The sequence below is a fragment of the Tremella mesenterica genome (assembly GCF_000271645.1).
Source record: "Tremella mesenterica DSM 1558 unplaced genomic scaffold TREMEscaffold_11, whole genome shotgun sequence".
Classification (NCBI taxonomy): domain Eukaryota; kingdom Fungi; phylum Basidiomycota; class Tremellomycetes; order Tremellales; family Tremellaceae; genus Tremella; species Tremella mesenterica.
The window spans coordinates 153,950-167,951 of record NW_006711235.1 but is presented as its reverse complement, the minus strand read 5'-3'; the positions used below and the strand labels follow the sequence as shown (position 1 = coordinate 167,951).

Genomic DNA, 14,002 nt, shown 5'->3' with positions numbered 1-14,002 from the left:
ACTTTTCTCTGCGTTCCTTTGTTCATGTCTTTATGCATTACTATATCGTTCGATTACAACTCCGACGATACGTGAGGATGAGATTCGAGGAAGAGGATGGAGAAGATGAAGTCTCATCCCCCTTTGCCTTTGTAGCAACGTGTCACTTAGGTTGATCTTCAGACAAGAAGCAAACCTCCACCATTCATCCTGAAAGTTTCGCACGGATCAAATTTATTCCCACATTCCCATGGTCTGACGGCTTCAAGGTCAGACGGTCAGACGGTCAGACGGGGTGCCGGACAAGTGGAGAAGCAACCTGTATCAAAACTCCACTTTGATACCCCACTTTCAGAGATAACACCCGTAAACCACTCCCCATACACATAAAACCCTTAAACCACTCCCCACACACTATCAATCTCTTCTTAAACCCATCAGAGAGATCTGAGAGATAATGTCAACTCAAGCAAAGACATGGAGAACTGGCTTGAGCAATGAAGAAGCCACTGCAGAGGTCTTACTGTCCAATGTAGCCGATTGCAATGCAAAATGGTCAGGAGTGAACTTGCCAATGCGCAGGCATACACGCGCTGGTGGAGTCATGCTGCTGGAGTGCTGATGGATCTTTGAACAGAGTACCCATTACTGAACAAAGAGAGCTACAATTGGAACGACCTGATTGCTGGGGTAATTCATGGCTGCAAAGAGGGTTTCTTTAGCAGGGTGCCTTCGGTTGTAGAAACCAGTCCAGGCGCTATTGGAAGTGCCTTACATTGAGATGTCCAAAAGTATCTTTCCTACAAACAGAGATCTTGTAAGTCAACAACAAGTGAGATATAAGTACGATATGGATCAATATTAATAGATAAGTAATAAAGAGCGACAAACAAGGTGAAAAGAAGGAATGAGGAGGACAGAAGAGAAAGAGACAGGGAGGAGACTTGGTCAGTAATTTCTCAATCACTTTGGACATCCATGTGGGTGACACATTTCATGCCAACCGTCACACTAGCGTAGGTATGACGTCAGGGCGCACCAAAGGTGTCTCAGAGCAATCCATGTGAATCACCTGGTTACAGGATTCAGGATCCTCGGCAAGGATCCTTGACACAGGGGGGGAAACTTGTTATGGGGTAACAACAAATCGAGAGAACTCCATCGAGTCTGATTAATTAGGATGGAGGACAGCAGCAGTTGGAGGCAGTGCTGCTTTAGGTAGGGACGGGTTTTCCCTTTTCGAGATTTCCTCACTGGGTTTGCTCAAAAGCGGTTTTTCGCCTGTCCAAGTATGTACATAGACGCTTGCAGTAGGACTGAAAGGAGGACACGAACCCTGGTAGATAGTATATAGTACAATCAGCAAAGTACCAACTTTGCCAATTCCTCAATATCATTCTTTGACTACATCGTTTGCAGAGGAGACACAATCCATCACATAGTGTTACGACCCTGTCGTCACCCATATGATAGAAGAGGAAGTTGTATACGTCAGGATATCCAAATGGTGTGATACAATTGGTACAGGACAAATGGGTGATACAAATGGGATAAGCAGATGGTATAGTCAAATGGTATAAGCAGATGGTATAGGCAAATGGTATAGCCAGATTATATGCACAAATGGGATATCCAAATGGTATACACATATGGTAGATGTAGGATGGAAAAGGACAAACTGGATATACCATCTGTTCCAGGAGAATGTCTATATAAACCCCCTTGTAGGATCCTCTTTCTCAAGGATCAATATATCTTCTTGCCACACCTCAAAGATCTCGACTTAACCTTGCAACTCGACTTCAACCTCGACATACCTTCCCTCGCTATCGACACCCCTCTCCTCATCATCTCGACTTGCCAGATCCTTCCAAGTCACTCAGCTGTCCGACCAGCTTCACAAGTCTACGAGCTACACTTCGTTAGTCGTAGCTCAAGCTTGTAAACTACTTCAGTCCACCTGTCTCTTGTGTCTTAGAGATCTGCTAGGGACAGGTCGTGACACATAGCACCAGAGACACATAGATTTCAACGAGAATTCCATCAAGTTCGACCGAACCTGCGACTTTGTTGTCGTGTTTCCAGTACCGTTACATCCACCCTACCGCTCTTAATCCCCTTAATCTGGCTTTGCCTCAGTTAGTCCCCCTTCATACCCCTAACTTTATCTAGCCCCACTTTGTCATACCTAGTCTGATGTCAGGGTGATTGTTTGGTTGGGTCCAATGGAAGTTGTAGTCAGGGATGAATGATGGATATTGGTGTTTCAAAGGAGGCGGTGTAGTCGTGGTGAGGGGATGTCACTATGATTTGTGACAATTAGTATAGGAATCACCCCCAATAGTCTTGTGTTTCTAATTCAATACATCGGTTCATTAGGTTCCTGGTCGAGGATGGTGCCCGGGGTCTCTCAGGGTAGTGTCCTACGTCGTTATCGCGACGATAGCATGGGAAAGTTGCAGGTATTAAACGACCACATTTCATGGATCCTTTATCCGTGCTCCCAACCTTTGATGCCAAGATCTCTTTGGCAATTGCCAGGATGACTCAGAGCATTCTGTAAGGTAGCTTGAAATCCTGTTTTTCATGCAGGCTTTCCTCAGGGTCTCCACCCTGGAAGTAGGAGAGAAGAGGAAGGAGCTTCAGGCTCAGTTTGGAGGATTCTGTCTATTAACAGTGGTCCTGTCATGAATATAAGACTGATGATGATGAAGTTGCACTGGTGTTTTTTAAACAGTCTTAAGGGTGGCAGTAAGTTGAGGTAGGGCGCTTGAATCAAAAAAGACAATTAATCAGAGAGACAGAGAAAGAAACAGAGAGCTGAAACCACTATTTACAGACGAGATCCTCCAATCACCACGTCATTAGAGGTCGTCGGCCGATCACTGACCTAACGCCATAGATACGTCCGAATTTCACTGCCCAAAAGGTGGACCCCCAATCGGGCAAGTTCTCCGAGTTTGCAGGAGTGTAGTAGTCGTACTTCTACACTCCCGTAACCAGGTACCCGTGATCCTGACACTGACAAGACAAAGATGATTGTTGGAGTGCTGCAGCTCACTTTGCCATAGTAGGTTGTGCTGCTTAGTCATATATCTCCCTTGTTTGATGGTGGCAGCTACTGATTGTATCTCTGGCTACGGACAGCAATCAAAAATTGCTGAGAAAGTTCAGTGATCTGTACACTATCTATACCTCTCTGCTCCCCTTGTAGAATATCCCACAACTCTGCACTGCCCCGCACTCTGTTCTCTTTGGCCCAAGTTCACGATCCCGACTACGCGCACACCATGAATCTCGTTTACACACACCATTCAGGGTCAATCATAGGGTATTGGTGTCCTTTGAGCAGGCACTCCTGAAAAACTCCTCTTTTGGCTATGATCAGCTGATTTTAGTTTCCTGATTGCCTGAAATTGCCCTTTTCCGAGGTAAGGACTAGAATGACACTTTTTCCGGGTGAAAAGACTAGAATAACACCAGGGACTAGAATAACATCAAAGGACTAAAATGACAGGAGTCAAATTACATGATTCTCCATCCCTATCCATGAATTTTGAGACTTGATCCTTTGAAGATAACTTTTACCCCACAGGGATACTAGAAAGTGTCATTTTCATTGTGCCGTGACCAAAATTTCCTAAAAGTGGTGATGTCATTTTAGTCCTTTGATGTTATTGTAGGGTGTGATGTCAATTTAGTCTTTTCACACGGAAAAGTTGTCATTCTAGTCCTTACCTCCCCTTTTCCTGTCATACGTTTTGAGTACCTTCAACCACTACGTGGTTCAAAATTACACGTCACACATGCCACTCAACGCGTACATCATTTCAACTTGTATCTTGGCTCATCTCACCTATACGCCAAACCTCTTAAAACAGCACTGTGTAATCATTTCACTCTGCTGTCTTCACCAATCAATTCTCCTGCTCTCTAGCTTTCTGTTGATACTAGAAACGTCATGTAAGAGTGTCTCTTGATCTCATACGACTTTCCTCCTTCTTAACATTTTCGAACTTCAGTCAACGCCATATGCTGACATGTTTCTAGACATCTCCCCACCTTTTTTCAAGATGTCTGAGCCTATCTTTCCCTTCCAGAATGAAGAAGACATCCCCTTTGATGATTACGATGAAGAACTCCCTTATCTGGATCTCCTGCAACTCATCAATGACATCGAAACCGCTGAAAGAGAAGGACGTCCTATCACTCTTCCTTCTCCACCGAACCAAGACATGTATCAACCCCCCCCCCTTCTTCATCTCCTGCTCATACTGAGCCTCCCAGTCTTCTTGGGCTCCACCACCAAAGCTCACAGGCCTCCTCGGACCATGATTTCAACGCAGTAGATCCCCTCGAACTACTCAGCCACCCCTCACGGGAATTTATGAGCTGGTACTCAGAGAAAGACATGCTTCGCGACCTGTATGTCTTTCATGCAGACCACAACTGCGCTCTCATTATCGCCCACTCAAAGTACACAAGCCCTACTCGTCGTGTCATCGATTTTCGATGTGTTTGTAACGGGGAATATCGTCCCTATCGAGAAAAGGCTGAAAACCATGTCCCAAAGCTACCACTTCCTGACTCAGCTGCCATTTGGGCCCATCCACCACTTCAACCTTTGAGAAACTGTAAATCAATCAAGACAGGGTGTGGGTACCATGCGTGGGCGTGTGGTATAAAGATTTTGGAGGAAAAGGACACATGGGATTGGTCTGCAGAGGTTAGAAATGGTACTCATAACCACCCACCAATAAAAGACGTCTCCTTAAAGTTACTTTGCCGTCTCTCTCCTGAAGCTCGCAAATTTGTTGAAGAAGAGTCAGCCAAAGGTCGTAAACAGCGAACAATCTGTGCTGAAGTTGCCAAGAAGTTCGGTCTCACCATCATCCCCAAAGACATCAGCAACCTGTCTTTTCGTACTCGCCAAGAAGCTCGTGCAGGACACACTGCTGCAGAGGTGTGTATCAAGAAGCTCGAGGGTACCAACAGTCTTTTTAAAGCCTTCAAGAACGAAGACGATCAGCTCTGTAGCCTTGCCTTTTCCACCCCCAAAGCCAGAGCTCTGGCCCGTCGATTTCCTTATCTGTTTGACTTCAATGCGACTTGTAAAACCAATGCGTATAAACTACCAATGCTTCATATGGTTGGATTTACAGCCACTGGGAAAAAAATTACTGCAGGAGTTGTATTCATATTTCGTGAAACAACAGCTTGGTACAAGCTAGCTATCAAAGCTCTCCGAGAATTGTTAGGAGGAATGGTGAAAAAGTTCAAGGTAGCAGTGGTAGATCAGCAAGCTGCTCTGCACAGAGGTCTCGAACACTCATATCCCGACATCAAACTCGTTTATTGCTTCTGGCACATAAAGGAAAGCCTCAAGCGCAATTTTGGAAAACATTTTCATCATCTAGAAGAGTGGAAGCCGAAGTTTCTTGAGTTTGTGAGGGCCCGGACAGTGTGGATTGTGCAGGCCAGGACGGTTGAAGCAATGGAGGACGGGATAATGATGTTAAAGGAAGAGTACTCTGAAAATTTTCGTCCTGCAGTGGATCACGTCATGACTTTATTGGACAATCACAAGGAGCATTTTTGTTATGCGTACACCAACGAATTTTGTCATTTTGGGGTTCGTACGACTTCTCCCATTGAAGGAAGACATAGCCTGGCCAAGACATACCTGGACCGTTGATGGAGAGACATGTATTATGTGGTGGATGATCTTCAGCAGTATTTTAATGATCAATGGGCCACGAACACAATGGCCATGGAGTTGGAAATGACGAAAAGGCTACTAAGACAGGTCCTCTCATGTCTTTGGTACGTCTCCGGTCTTTCTCCTTCCTTGTCTTCTGTCCAGACATTAGCTGAGTGTTGCTAATGTGCAGGTGAATGGTATTATCTCTGACAGAGCTCTGAAAATGGTTTCACATCAAAAAAATCTTACAGATCAAGCTATCAAAAGTGGCCGAAGTGAAAATCCTCCTCCCCGTGTCCCCTGCTTAGGTACCACCACTTCGGCCCTTGGGATCCCTTGTTCTCATTGAATTCTCTCTCTGCTTCGTCAGGATCGTCCTCTTAAACCGGAAGACTTTCACAACCAGTGGAAACTAACCTCAATGAGTCACATGAAGAGCTTGAAATCTGCGATTGATGAACAGTTCAGCAAAAATCGTGAAAATCCTTCGGTGTCACGCCTGCGGGTAGACTGTGGTTGCAAAGTACTGCCTTGGGTACTGAAGGGTTTTAGTCTCTGGCTCGTAGAGCTTGATGACTGCCTTAGGTACTGAGGGTACTGAGGTGTTGGGTTAGGACCAACTAGGTGACTTTCAAAGATGAAGTTCAACTTCAAGATGAAGATACATTGCTGAAGAAAGAGGGGGGAGATGTGCTCCTTTTGAACCCTTCAAAACTAAAGTAGGTGTACTAAATAAAAAGCGTGTGAGGGATTTTCTAGCCAATCACATAAATGCCTCAAAGTGAGTGCACCACGGGAAACTAATTCCAGCCAATCACATAAATGCCTCACTGCTAAACTGCTGAACCTTCCAGGCTTCAGCCAATCACGTAAATGCCTCACTGCTGAACTGCTAAATACCATGACTCATATTTTCCTTCAATCCTTATCACAGTTCCTAGCATGAGTCATATTTCCTTATCACTATTCTGAGCATGAGTCAGAATTCCTTATCACTATTCATGACATTCGGTGGTTCAGCTTGAAGTGGAAGTTGAAGAGTTCTCTGAAGAACCAAGGCTCAGGAACCCACCATTGAAGTCTACGAGGGCTCAGGAGAAGGCTAAACATGCAGGTAAACTTCCTTCAGGTTGTCGCGAGGTACATAAGACCGGTACAATTGCTTCTGCAGGTGAACGGGCCTGGGGTGTCGAGAAACCTCTCCCAAAGTGCTCTACTTGTCTCAAACCAGGCCACAAGTCGAATAAGTGTCCAGAAACGGCCGCACAGAGAAAAATCCTCATGGAAAAGACAAAAAGAATCCAGTCCTAGGCCAAAGATCTAGAAAGGGTGAGTTCTTTCCCTTTTTGTCTTTGTGAGGCCGCTAATGCATGTGTCAAGGCCGCTAAAGTACGTAGAATGGAAGGGGAAACCTCTGTGACCATGTCGCAGCCTTGAGCTTAGAATTTTGATAGGTAAAATGTGATGAAATAAATTATTTTGTGATTCTATGACTTGAAATGATAGAGAAGAGTTGGTAAAGTTGAAACATGACCAATGTGGCGGTGGAGGTAAAAGCGGAATTAATTGTATCACTCGAGATCGTCGGGGCTCAACCTGTGTGACATGGCCCAGGCTCTCAGGAAATTGGGCTGATTCAGGCTGGAGTTCCAGGGGAGTGGCTTCACAAACCCTGTGATTGACCCTGAATGGTGTGTGTAAACTAGATTCATGGTGTGCGCGTAGTCGCGATCCAAGTTCACTGTACCTCCCCACATCGCCAACATTCTACTCTGTTCACTTTGCCACACTTTGTCCTGCGTCTCCTTACCAGCCTGTTATCCCTGGTGCTTCTAGCCTTACCTTGTGTCACGGCAGTCGAATCACTTCTCTTTAACGGACCGACGGTCCAAGAACCTCGGCTAACTTGACACTTTGGAGTTGGTGTCTCACCCAAACAGAAGGGCGCAGGCGTTGAAAGGGGTGTAACCACGGTGTACTTCAACGTAGTCACTCTGACCAGGGTTTTTTTACTGATGGTGATGTATCTCGATTTGAATGTAGCTATCTCTATGAATCTCACTACTGACAACAATCAAGGATCGCTGAAGAACTTCAGTAATCTTCTCAACTACTATTATCTACTCCTCCTAGATGTTCATCCAACCCTCTCGCGCTTAGACGTACTTCAACAAACTTCGTCCAACTTCTCCGAGTCCCTGGCCATCCTTCTCCACCTTCGAGTAACTCCGCCTAACATTGCCGCACTTCTGCCACCATTGTCCCTACTCTGCCTAACTCCGTCCAACTTTGCCGTACTTCTGCCACCATTGTCTCTAGTCCACCTAACTCCGTCTTACTTTGCCGTAGTCGGTCCCAGCTGTCCTGAGTTACGTGTAGATTGGAGAGATTATGACGTGATGGGGTTTTGATGGTCAAAGGAGGGTCGTTGCTGGTGGGATAGTTGAGGTGTCACGACTTAGTTTGTGACAGTTGTTTTACTTGTTTGATAGGGGGCGTAAGGGCTTGTGGAGGGGCAGGAAGTGGTTCTGGTAATGGAGCAGGTCGTACATTGACCGTAGGCGTACAAGTGGGAGCTGGTTGTATTGGGATTGCAGCTGGTAAATGTTCGTGTACGATAGGTGCTGGTACTGTATATTCCAAAGCACTTCGCACATCCCAAGAAACCATGATTGTTCCAGTAGCTTTGAATTGTATAACCCAACCGCTCATTCCTTCTTCCTGAGCAAGAACTTGTGTGAGTTCACCTTTATTGATAGGCAGGTCGATATCACACGGCACCACATCATCTTTTTCCCATCAACGAGGTTCCTTTGGACATCAGTTCACCATCAACGACCCAGTTCTCATGAACTTCACCACCCACGAGGGTATTAGGAAACTAACTTCGTCGGGGACAAAGTTAGTCATGTAGGAGGTCAGGAGGATACAAAGTTAGGCAGATACAAAGTTAGGGGAATACGAAGTTAGGAAGAGAAGAAGTTAGGGAGGCACAAACTTTGTCGAGGAGGAAGTTCATCAGGTACAAAGCTCGGGGCTTTGGGTTGAACGAAGTTCTGCGTAGGCGAAGTTAGGGAAGGACGAAGTACTTAAGGGGCAAAGTTCCCAGAGATCTTTGACGATCTCTGGTTGTTGTCTTAGTGATAGAAGTTAGTAAAGTACGAAGTTATTACACCCAGAAGTTATTGTCATCTATTTCATATTTCAAACACCGAGGTAGTTAAAGGTCAAAGCCCACGAAGTTATTGGCCGTCAGTCCTAGGAACTTAACGAAGAACAAACCCTGTGACAGTCGAGATGATGACAAGGACGTGTGTGATGGCGTAGACAGGTGTGATGATGATGAGGGATGTGTTGAGCGTAAGTAGTATGTCAAGAGGTCTTTTGGGAGTGGCAAATAAAATTTTGATCCTTGAGAAAAGGAAAACTACAAAGTAGATATGTCTAGTATTTATACTCTTCTGAAGGACCAACACGTAATTCAATGATCACCTGATATCACCTGATATCAACTGATATCAACTGATCAGTGTTGTTATATTAAGGGTTAAGATATTAAGGGTTGTAAAATGGGTAGCCAGGGTGGGTTATTAAGGTCTAAGAACGTAATATCATCCCCTACTATGAGTGGTGAAGGAATAGGTCACGTGACACAACACACCTCCACCATAGTCCTCTACCTTCACTATACTGCAATCATTCATGTCACTCCTGCCCATTTATGCCATTCTAGAAGCTGTAGTCACTTCAGAAGCTGATGGAATGTGTTGATACAGTGCATGTGTTACTCAAAGAAATGCAGGAATGAGTCCCCATAGCCCAGCATGAGGAAAATGATATTACGTTTTTAAGCCCTCTTTTTTGGACCACCAAATTAAGGCTGTAATTACGGGTTATTACGTAACTTAAAAACGACCCTTAATAACAACCTGACAACACTGCAACTGATATCAACTGATGTCAACTGATATCAACTGATATCGACTCATATTGACTGATATTGACTGATATCAACTGATATTGGCTCATATCGACTGATATCGGCTCATATCGGCTCCAACAGCTCAGGGTTTTGGGGTCAGGACCTTGCAAGAGCTGGGTCGTGACACAGTGATGGGAGGGTGATTAAGGTTGGGGGGTGATCCACATGTTGTATGATGTTATAAGTTGAGACAATTTAAGAAAAGTTGACTGGACTTGTGTCACAAGACCAACTAAGCAGCATTGGGACAATGTCATGAATCACAAGTATCAGTTTCCGCATGTTTTAGTTCTGCTCTGATGCCTTTGAGGCAAGAGACCTGGACCTTTAGTTAGTTATGTTATTCTCAGTTACAATGCCTGGTATGGCATGAGACCCAAGACTTTAGTATAGTTGGATTTTAGGCGAACATATGGTTTACGTCGTCATGCGTACTTCTGCGTGCAGTCAACAGCGTATTATACGCAGCACGGCAAGAACAGGGCGCAGTCAGTTGCTGTTAGTTAGAAAACAGTAGGGAACACAAGGATTACGACGGTTTCCTACGCAGGACGACTCCACCTGGTAGAATGCCCAATTCATAGATATAAACCCCTCATAGTTTTACATAGTTCTTCTTTAGTTCTTGATCAAAAGTCATTTCCATTGCCACCCTTTCTTTGAGTCCAGTCCAGTCCAGTTACAGTTCCAGTCCAAGTCCTTCCTAGTCTTGTTAGACAAGCCAGAGACATTCCTTGGGTCACAGTCCCATTCCTTGTTGGACTCAGTCTTGTTATCTAAGTGTATTCCTTGTCACTCCTAGTCCTTGTCCCCTTGTCCTTTGTCCTCTGTCCCAGGGTAGGCAGTATCCTTGACAGACAATATAACAGTGCCCTTCAGAGACAGTGGTCTAAACCACTGTGCTAAGAGGCCTATTAACCGGCGGTTAAGCGTAACCGTCGGTCGCTGGTTAAATACCCAACCCATCCAACTTTAACCAAGCTGTCTTGTCACTTCGTGACAACTTGAGTGGATGATGTACATGTTATGGACACGGCTGGAGACGTGCACCTCTGGAGCTGCATGGTTCAAAACCCCCCTCTTGGACCCGGCCAGAGCACCATGCAGCTCCAGAGGGGTCCGGACACGGCCAGAGCTTTCTCACTTTCGTGATCCCCAAGTCCTCCACATACATAGGTACAGTACAGATATCCTGTGTTACCATCTTCTGGTCTAGCACTGGCTTCATACATCACAAGCCACTGTCTTTACCCATTGCTGAACCACGGGAATAGAACAAGGAGAGAACTTATCAGTGGAGTATATTACGGTTTTGACAGGGGTGTTGCTGAGTAGAATATGTATTCTTCCGACCACATCAGTCTCAACATCATTGAAAGAGACCTATCCCAGATATTCAACAACATCAAGCCGCAGACTGCAGTACAAAACTGTGGTTCCTATAGCCATGAGGAGTACATCACAGCCAACCAGCGGGGTTTGTGCTTGGTAGACATCTATGTTCCTTTTTACCTGAGGCGGAGACTGAAGAATTGAGTAACATCCAAGCGAATCCCAAGCTAGAAGATATCTTGCGCTCTTCGAGGGATGGCTGGAGCTCAGCAATGTTGGGAGCTATGGCAGAAAATGAGGAACACATGGCCGAGAATGACAGTTCTAGCAAAGAGCTGCTTGATGAGATACTGAATGGAACATCTCCATGGCGAGAAGCTTCACATGTGTGCGCGAGGTTGGAGAGAGAGAGTTTGGACAACGAGGTCATTGGAGACAAAGAATGATGGAACTTGTAATAGAACATCTAGCACACAATGCTAGGTTGAGGAATGAACAAGACCTCCGTCTCGACAGGACACTGCACTAGATATCCTGTCGTGTATCGTCAGACATACCACCCCACTCCGCAAACAGTACCTCGTGACCTCACAAAGTTCCTCACCACCTCACAGAGTTTCTCATCACCTCACAGAGTTTCTCATGACACCCAGAGTTTCTCACCTCACAGAGTTTCTCATGATATCATAGAGCTTCTCATGACATCACAGAGTTTCTCATGACATCATAGAGCTTCCCATGGAATTGTAAAGTTTCTCATGACATCATTGAGGATCTTTTGATGCTGCCTTCTCCTTCTACCTGTGAATCTACCCACAAGTCAGATTTGAGTTTCACGGAAGCCAAGTGTGTGCGGTTAAAAGGCTCATCCTGCCTCTATTCCCCACTATTCTTCATCTCTCATCCACAATTCGGATCAATCATGTCTCAAGGTTATACTGAAAAGGCACCGGAGTCTCTCTCTGACTATGCCTATAAAACGCAAGACCCGCTTCTACGCTTGATTGAAAATTTGAGTGACACTGCAGCATGGGAAGCACATGCGCCTGAGGTCAAAGTAAATGAGCTATCTGAAGCCTTTTTTGTGGGGCAACAGATTGCCAGGTATACCACTAACAATCCCATCCGTCCCTTTCTAGGATGATGCCATCTTATCTTTCCCCCCATCCACACATACTCACTTTGCTTCTCCCCACGGAACATCACAAGATATAAGTATGGGTCCATCACATACTCTTCCCCATTCCAACCACCTTCATTAACTTGACAAGGATGAGCGTCCTCCGTTTCCCCCGTTCCCTCACCCGTCGTACCTTCTCCAGGCATTTCTCTTCCATCGACTTGCATCCTTCTCAACCTCGTGCTCCATCTATATTGACCTCCGTCCCTGGTCCTAAGTCTCTAGCGTTGGTAAGTCATCTTCTCGAATGATCATGGTATAACGCCAATCATGCAGTCAGAGGAAATAGGAAAGTTCCAAGATCCCAGAGCTCATTATTTCGTTGCGGATTATGAAAAGTCTTCTGGTGGGTCTCTCATTAATTGTCACTCATCTTTTTCTTCATACACTGTTGTCTTTGTCATCTATCTACCTGCTTGAAATATCATCCATGCTCGTGGCTCCCCTGGCACGTAATACACACTTGCACTTGGGCCACAGGCTTGTAACGAAAATCAGATGTGCCATGGTATTACGAAAGGAAGTTTGCAAGATTGTAGCTGACAGACAGGTAATTATATCGTAGATGCAGATGGTAATATCCTTTTGGACGTATTCGCCCAAGTCGCTTCTATAGCCGTAGGATACAACTCTCCTCCTTTGTTGGAATATGCCAAATCGGTCAGTTCTCCTTGCTCCCATCCCACCACACTCCCATTCCACTTCCCAACCTACCTGGTTCTTATCAAACGGAAAACGCATTCCATCCTTCTTCCTCGGTCTGATCCACAATTCACCACCCTCATTGCCCATTTCCAAGACGTTACGACCTCTTTGTCTTCTCAAGTGTTAAAGTGTAAGTGTCCGTATCCTGGAATAAGGCGGAAGTACCGGTTCATGGGTTTGAGGTGAAATACGACAGATTGGCTCATCTGGATGAACAGACATATTCGAGTAAATAGGAAAAAGTATTGACATTCCAGGACGAATTTATCAAAGCTGCCTTGAATAGACCAGGTTTAGGAAGTTTCCCTCCTGTCCAATGGTCAGAATGGATAAATCAAGGTTTGATGACTGTCGCTCCGAATGGGTTGGACCAATTGTGTACTACTTTATGTGGGACAAGTGCGAATGGTCAGTTATCATCTTCCTTCTTATTTTATGCAATCTCTGCACTGATGAACCACCATTTCCTGTTTGCCCTTTCTTCCCATACTTTCTCATACGCATGTTTGAGATGCTTCCCTTCGGATTCTCACCCCTCATACCCTCATATCAGGCATATGCTTCCTTCCACTGCTTCCTCGGAGTCGCGCCCCCCCCCCCCCAAACTTCTTTGAATCACTTGAGTCTCAATCTCGCGGCGATCCGCTAGGTAAATCCGGAGGGGCCCGAATTTACTAGATGCTTCCGGGGGTGAACGGGATGGTGGGGAAAAAACTTCCTTTACGGATCTGTGGAGGTTGTGGGGTTTGATGTGGAGGCAGAAGGGGCTGAAGTGGGCGACAGGACTGGTACCGACCTGCTGACGGTCCCCATTCTCCCTTTTGGGACCGTGTGGCTTGAGATTGTCGACGATGTGGAGAACGAGTGTTACCATGAAATGTATTCAGACTGAACGGAATACTATTTTCGACTCGAGGAAGTCCTGGTCGATCATCTTCATCGAGACGAGGCAAGATGGGGTGATGATTGCTTAGTGGAACATGACCGATGGAAGGGAATCTCGGTTCCGTGATCAATGCAAATGCCTCACCTGGTTCGCTGGACCTACAGGCGAGATAATGTCCGATATGGACGACGGCAATCCCCTTGCTTTTTCCTTGCTCAAATCTTTTGATAGGCCCCT

The 14,002-nt window shown here is 45.5% G+C and overlaps 3 protein-coding genes across 3 annotated transcripts in view; 2 read left to right on the top strand and 1 right to left on the bottom strand.

Annotated features, from left to right (window-relative positions):
- Positions 1–7,251: 7,251 nt before the first annotated feature.
- On the bottom strand, positions 7,252–8,392 carry TREMEDRAFT_64437 (uncharacterized protein; the record flags this gene model as incomplete). The annotated part of the gene is made up of 4 exons (XM_007006723.1): positions 7,252–7,447; positions 7,613–7,658; positions 8,020–8,111; positions 8,139–8,392. The coding sequence occupies 4 exons, from the start codon at positions 8,390–8,392 to the stop codon at positions 7,252–7,254; spliced, it is 588 nt and encodes a 195-aa protein (XP_007006785.1).
- Positions 8,393–10,688: 2,296 nt separating this feature from the next.
- On the top strand, positions 10,689–11,440 carry TREMEDRAFT_64436 (uncharacterized protein; the record flags this gene model as incomplete). The annotated part of the gene is made up of 2 exons (XM_007006722.1): positions 10,689–10,810; positions 11,128–11,440. The coding sequence occupies 2 exons, from the start codon at positions 10,689–10,691 to the stop codon at positions 11,438–11,440; spliced, it is 435 nt and encodes a 144-aa protein (XP_007006784.1).
- A 724-nt stretch (positions 11,441–12,164) lies between these two features.
- TREMEDRAFT_72189 (uncharacterized protein) overlaps positions 12,165–14,002 on the top strand; it is a gene marked incomplete at its 3' end in the record, with an annotated part of 3,568 nt that continues 1,730 nt past the window's right edge. The window contains exons 1-4 of the mRNA XM_007006843.1: positions 12,165–12,404; positions 12,451–12,520; positions 12,725–12,834; positions 13,137–13,287. Of these exons, the coding sequence (XP_007006905.1) occupies positions 12,267–12,404; positions 12,451–12,520; positions 12,725–12,834; positions 13,137–13,287 (469 nt within the window). The 5' untranslated portion in view covers positions 12,165–12,266. The remainder of the gene's footprint in view (positions 12,405–12,450; positions 12,521–12,724; positions 12,835–13,136; positions 13,288–14,002) is intronic.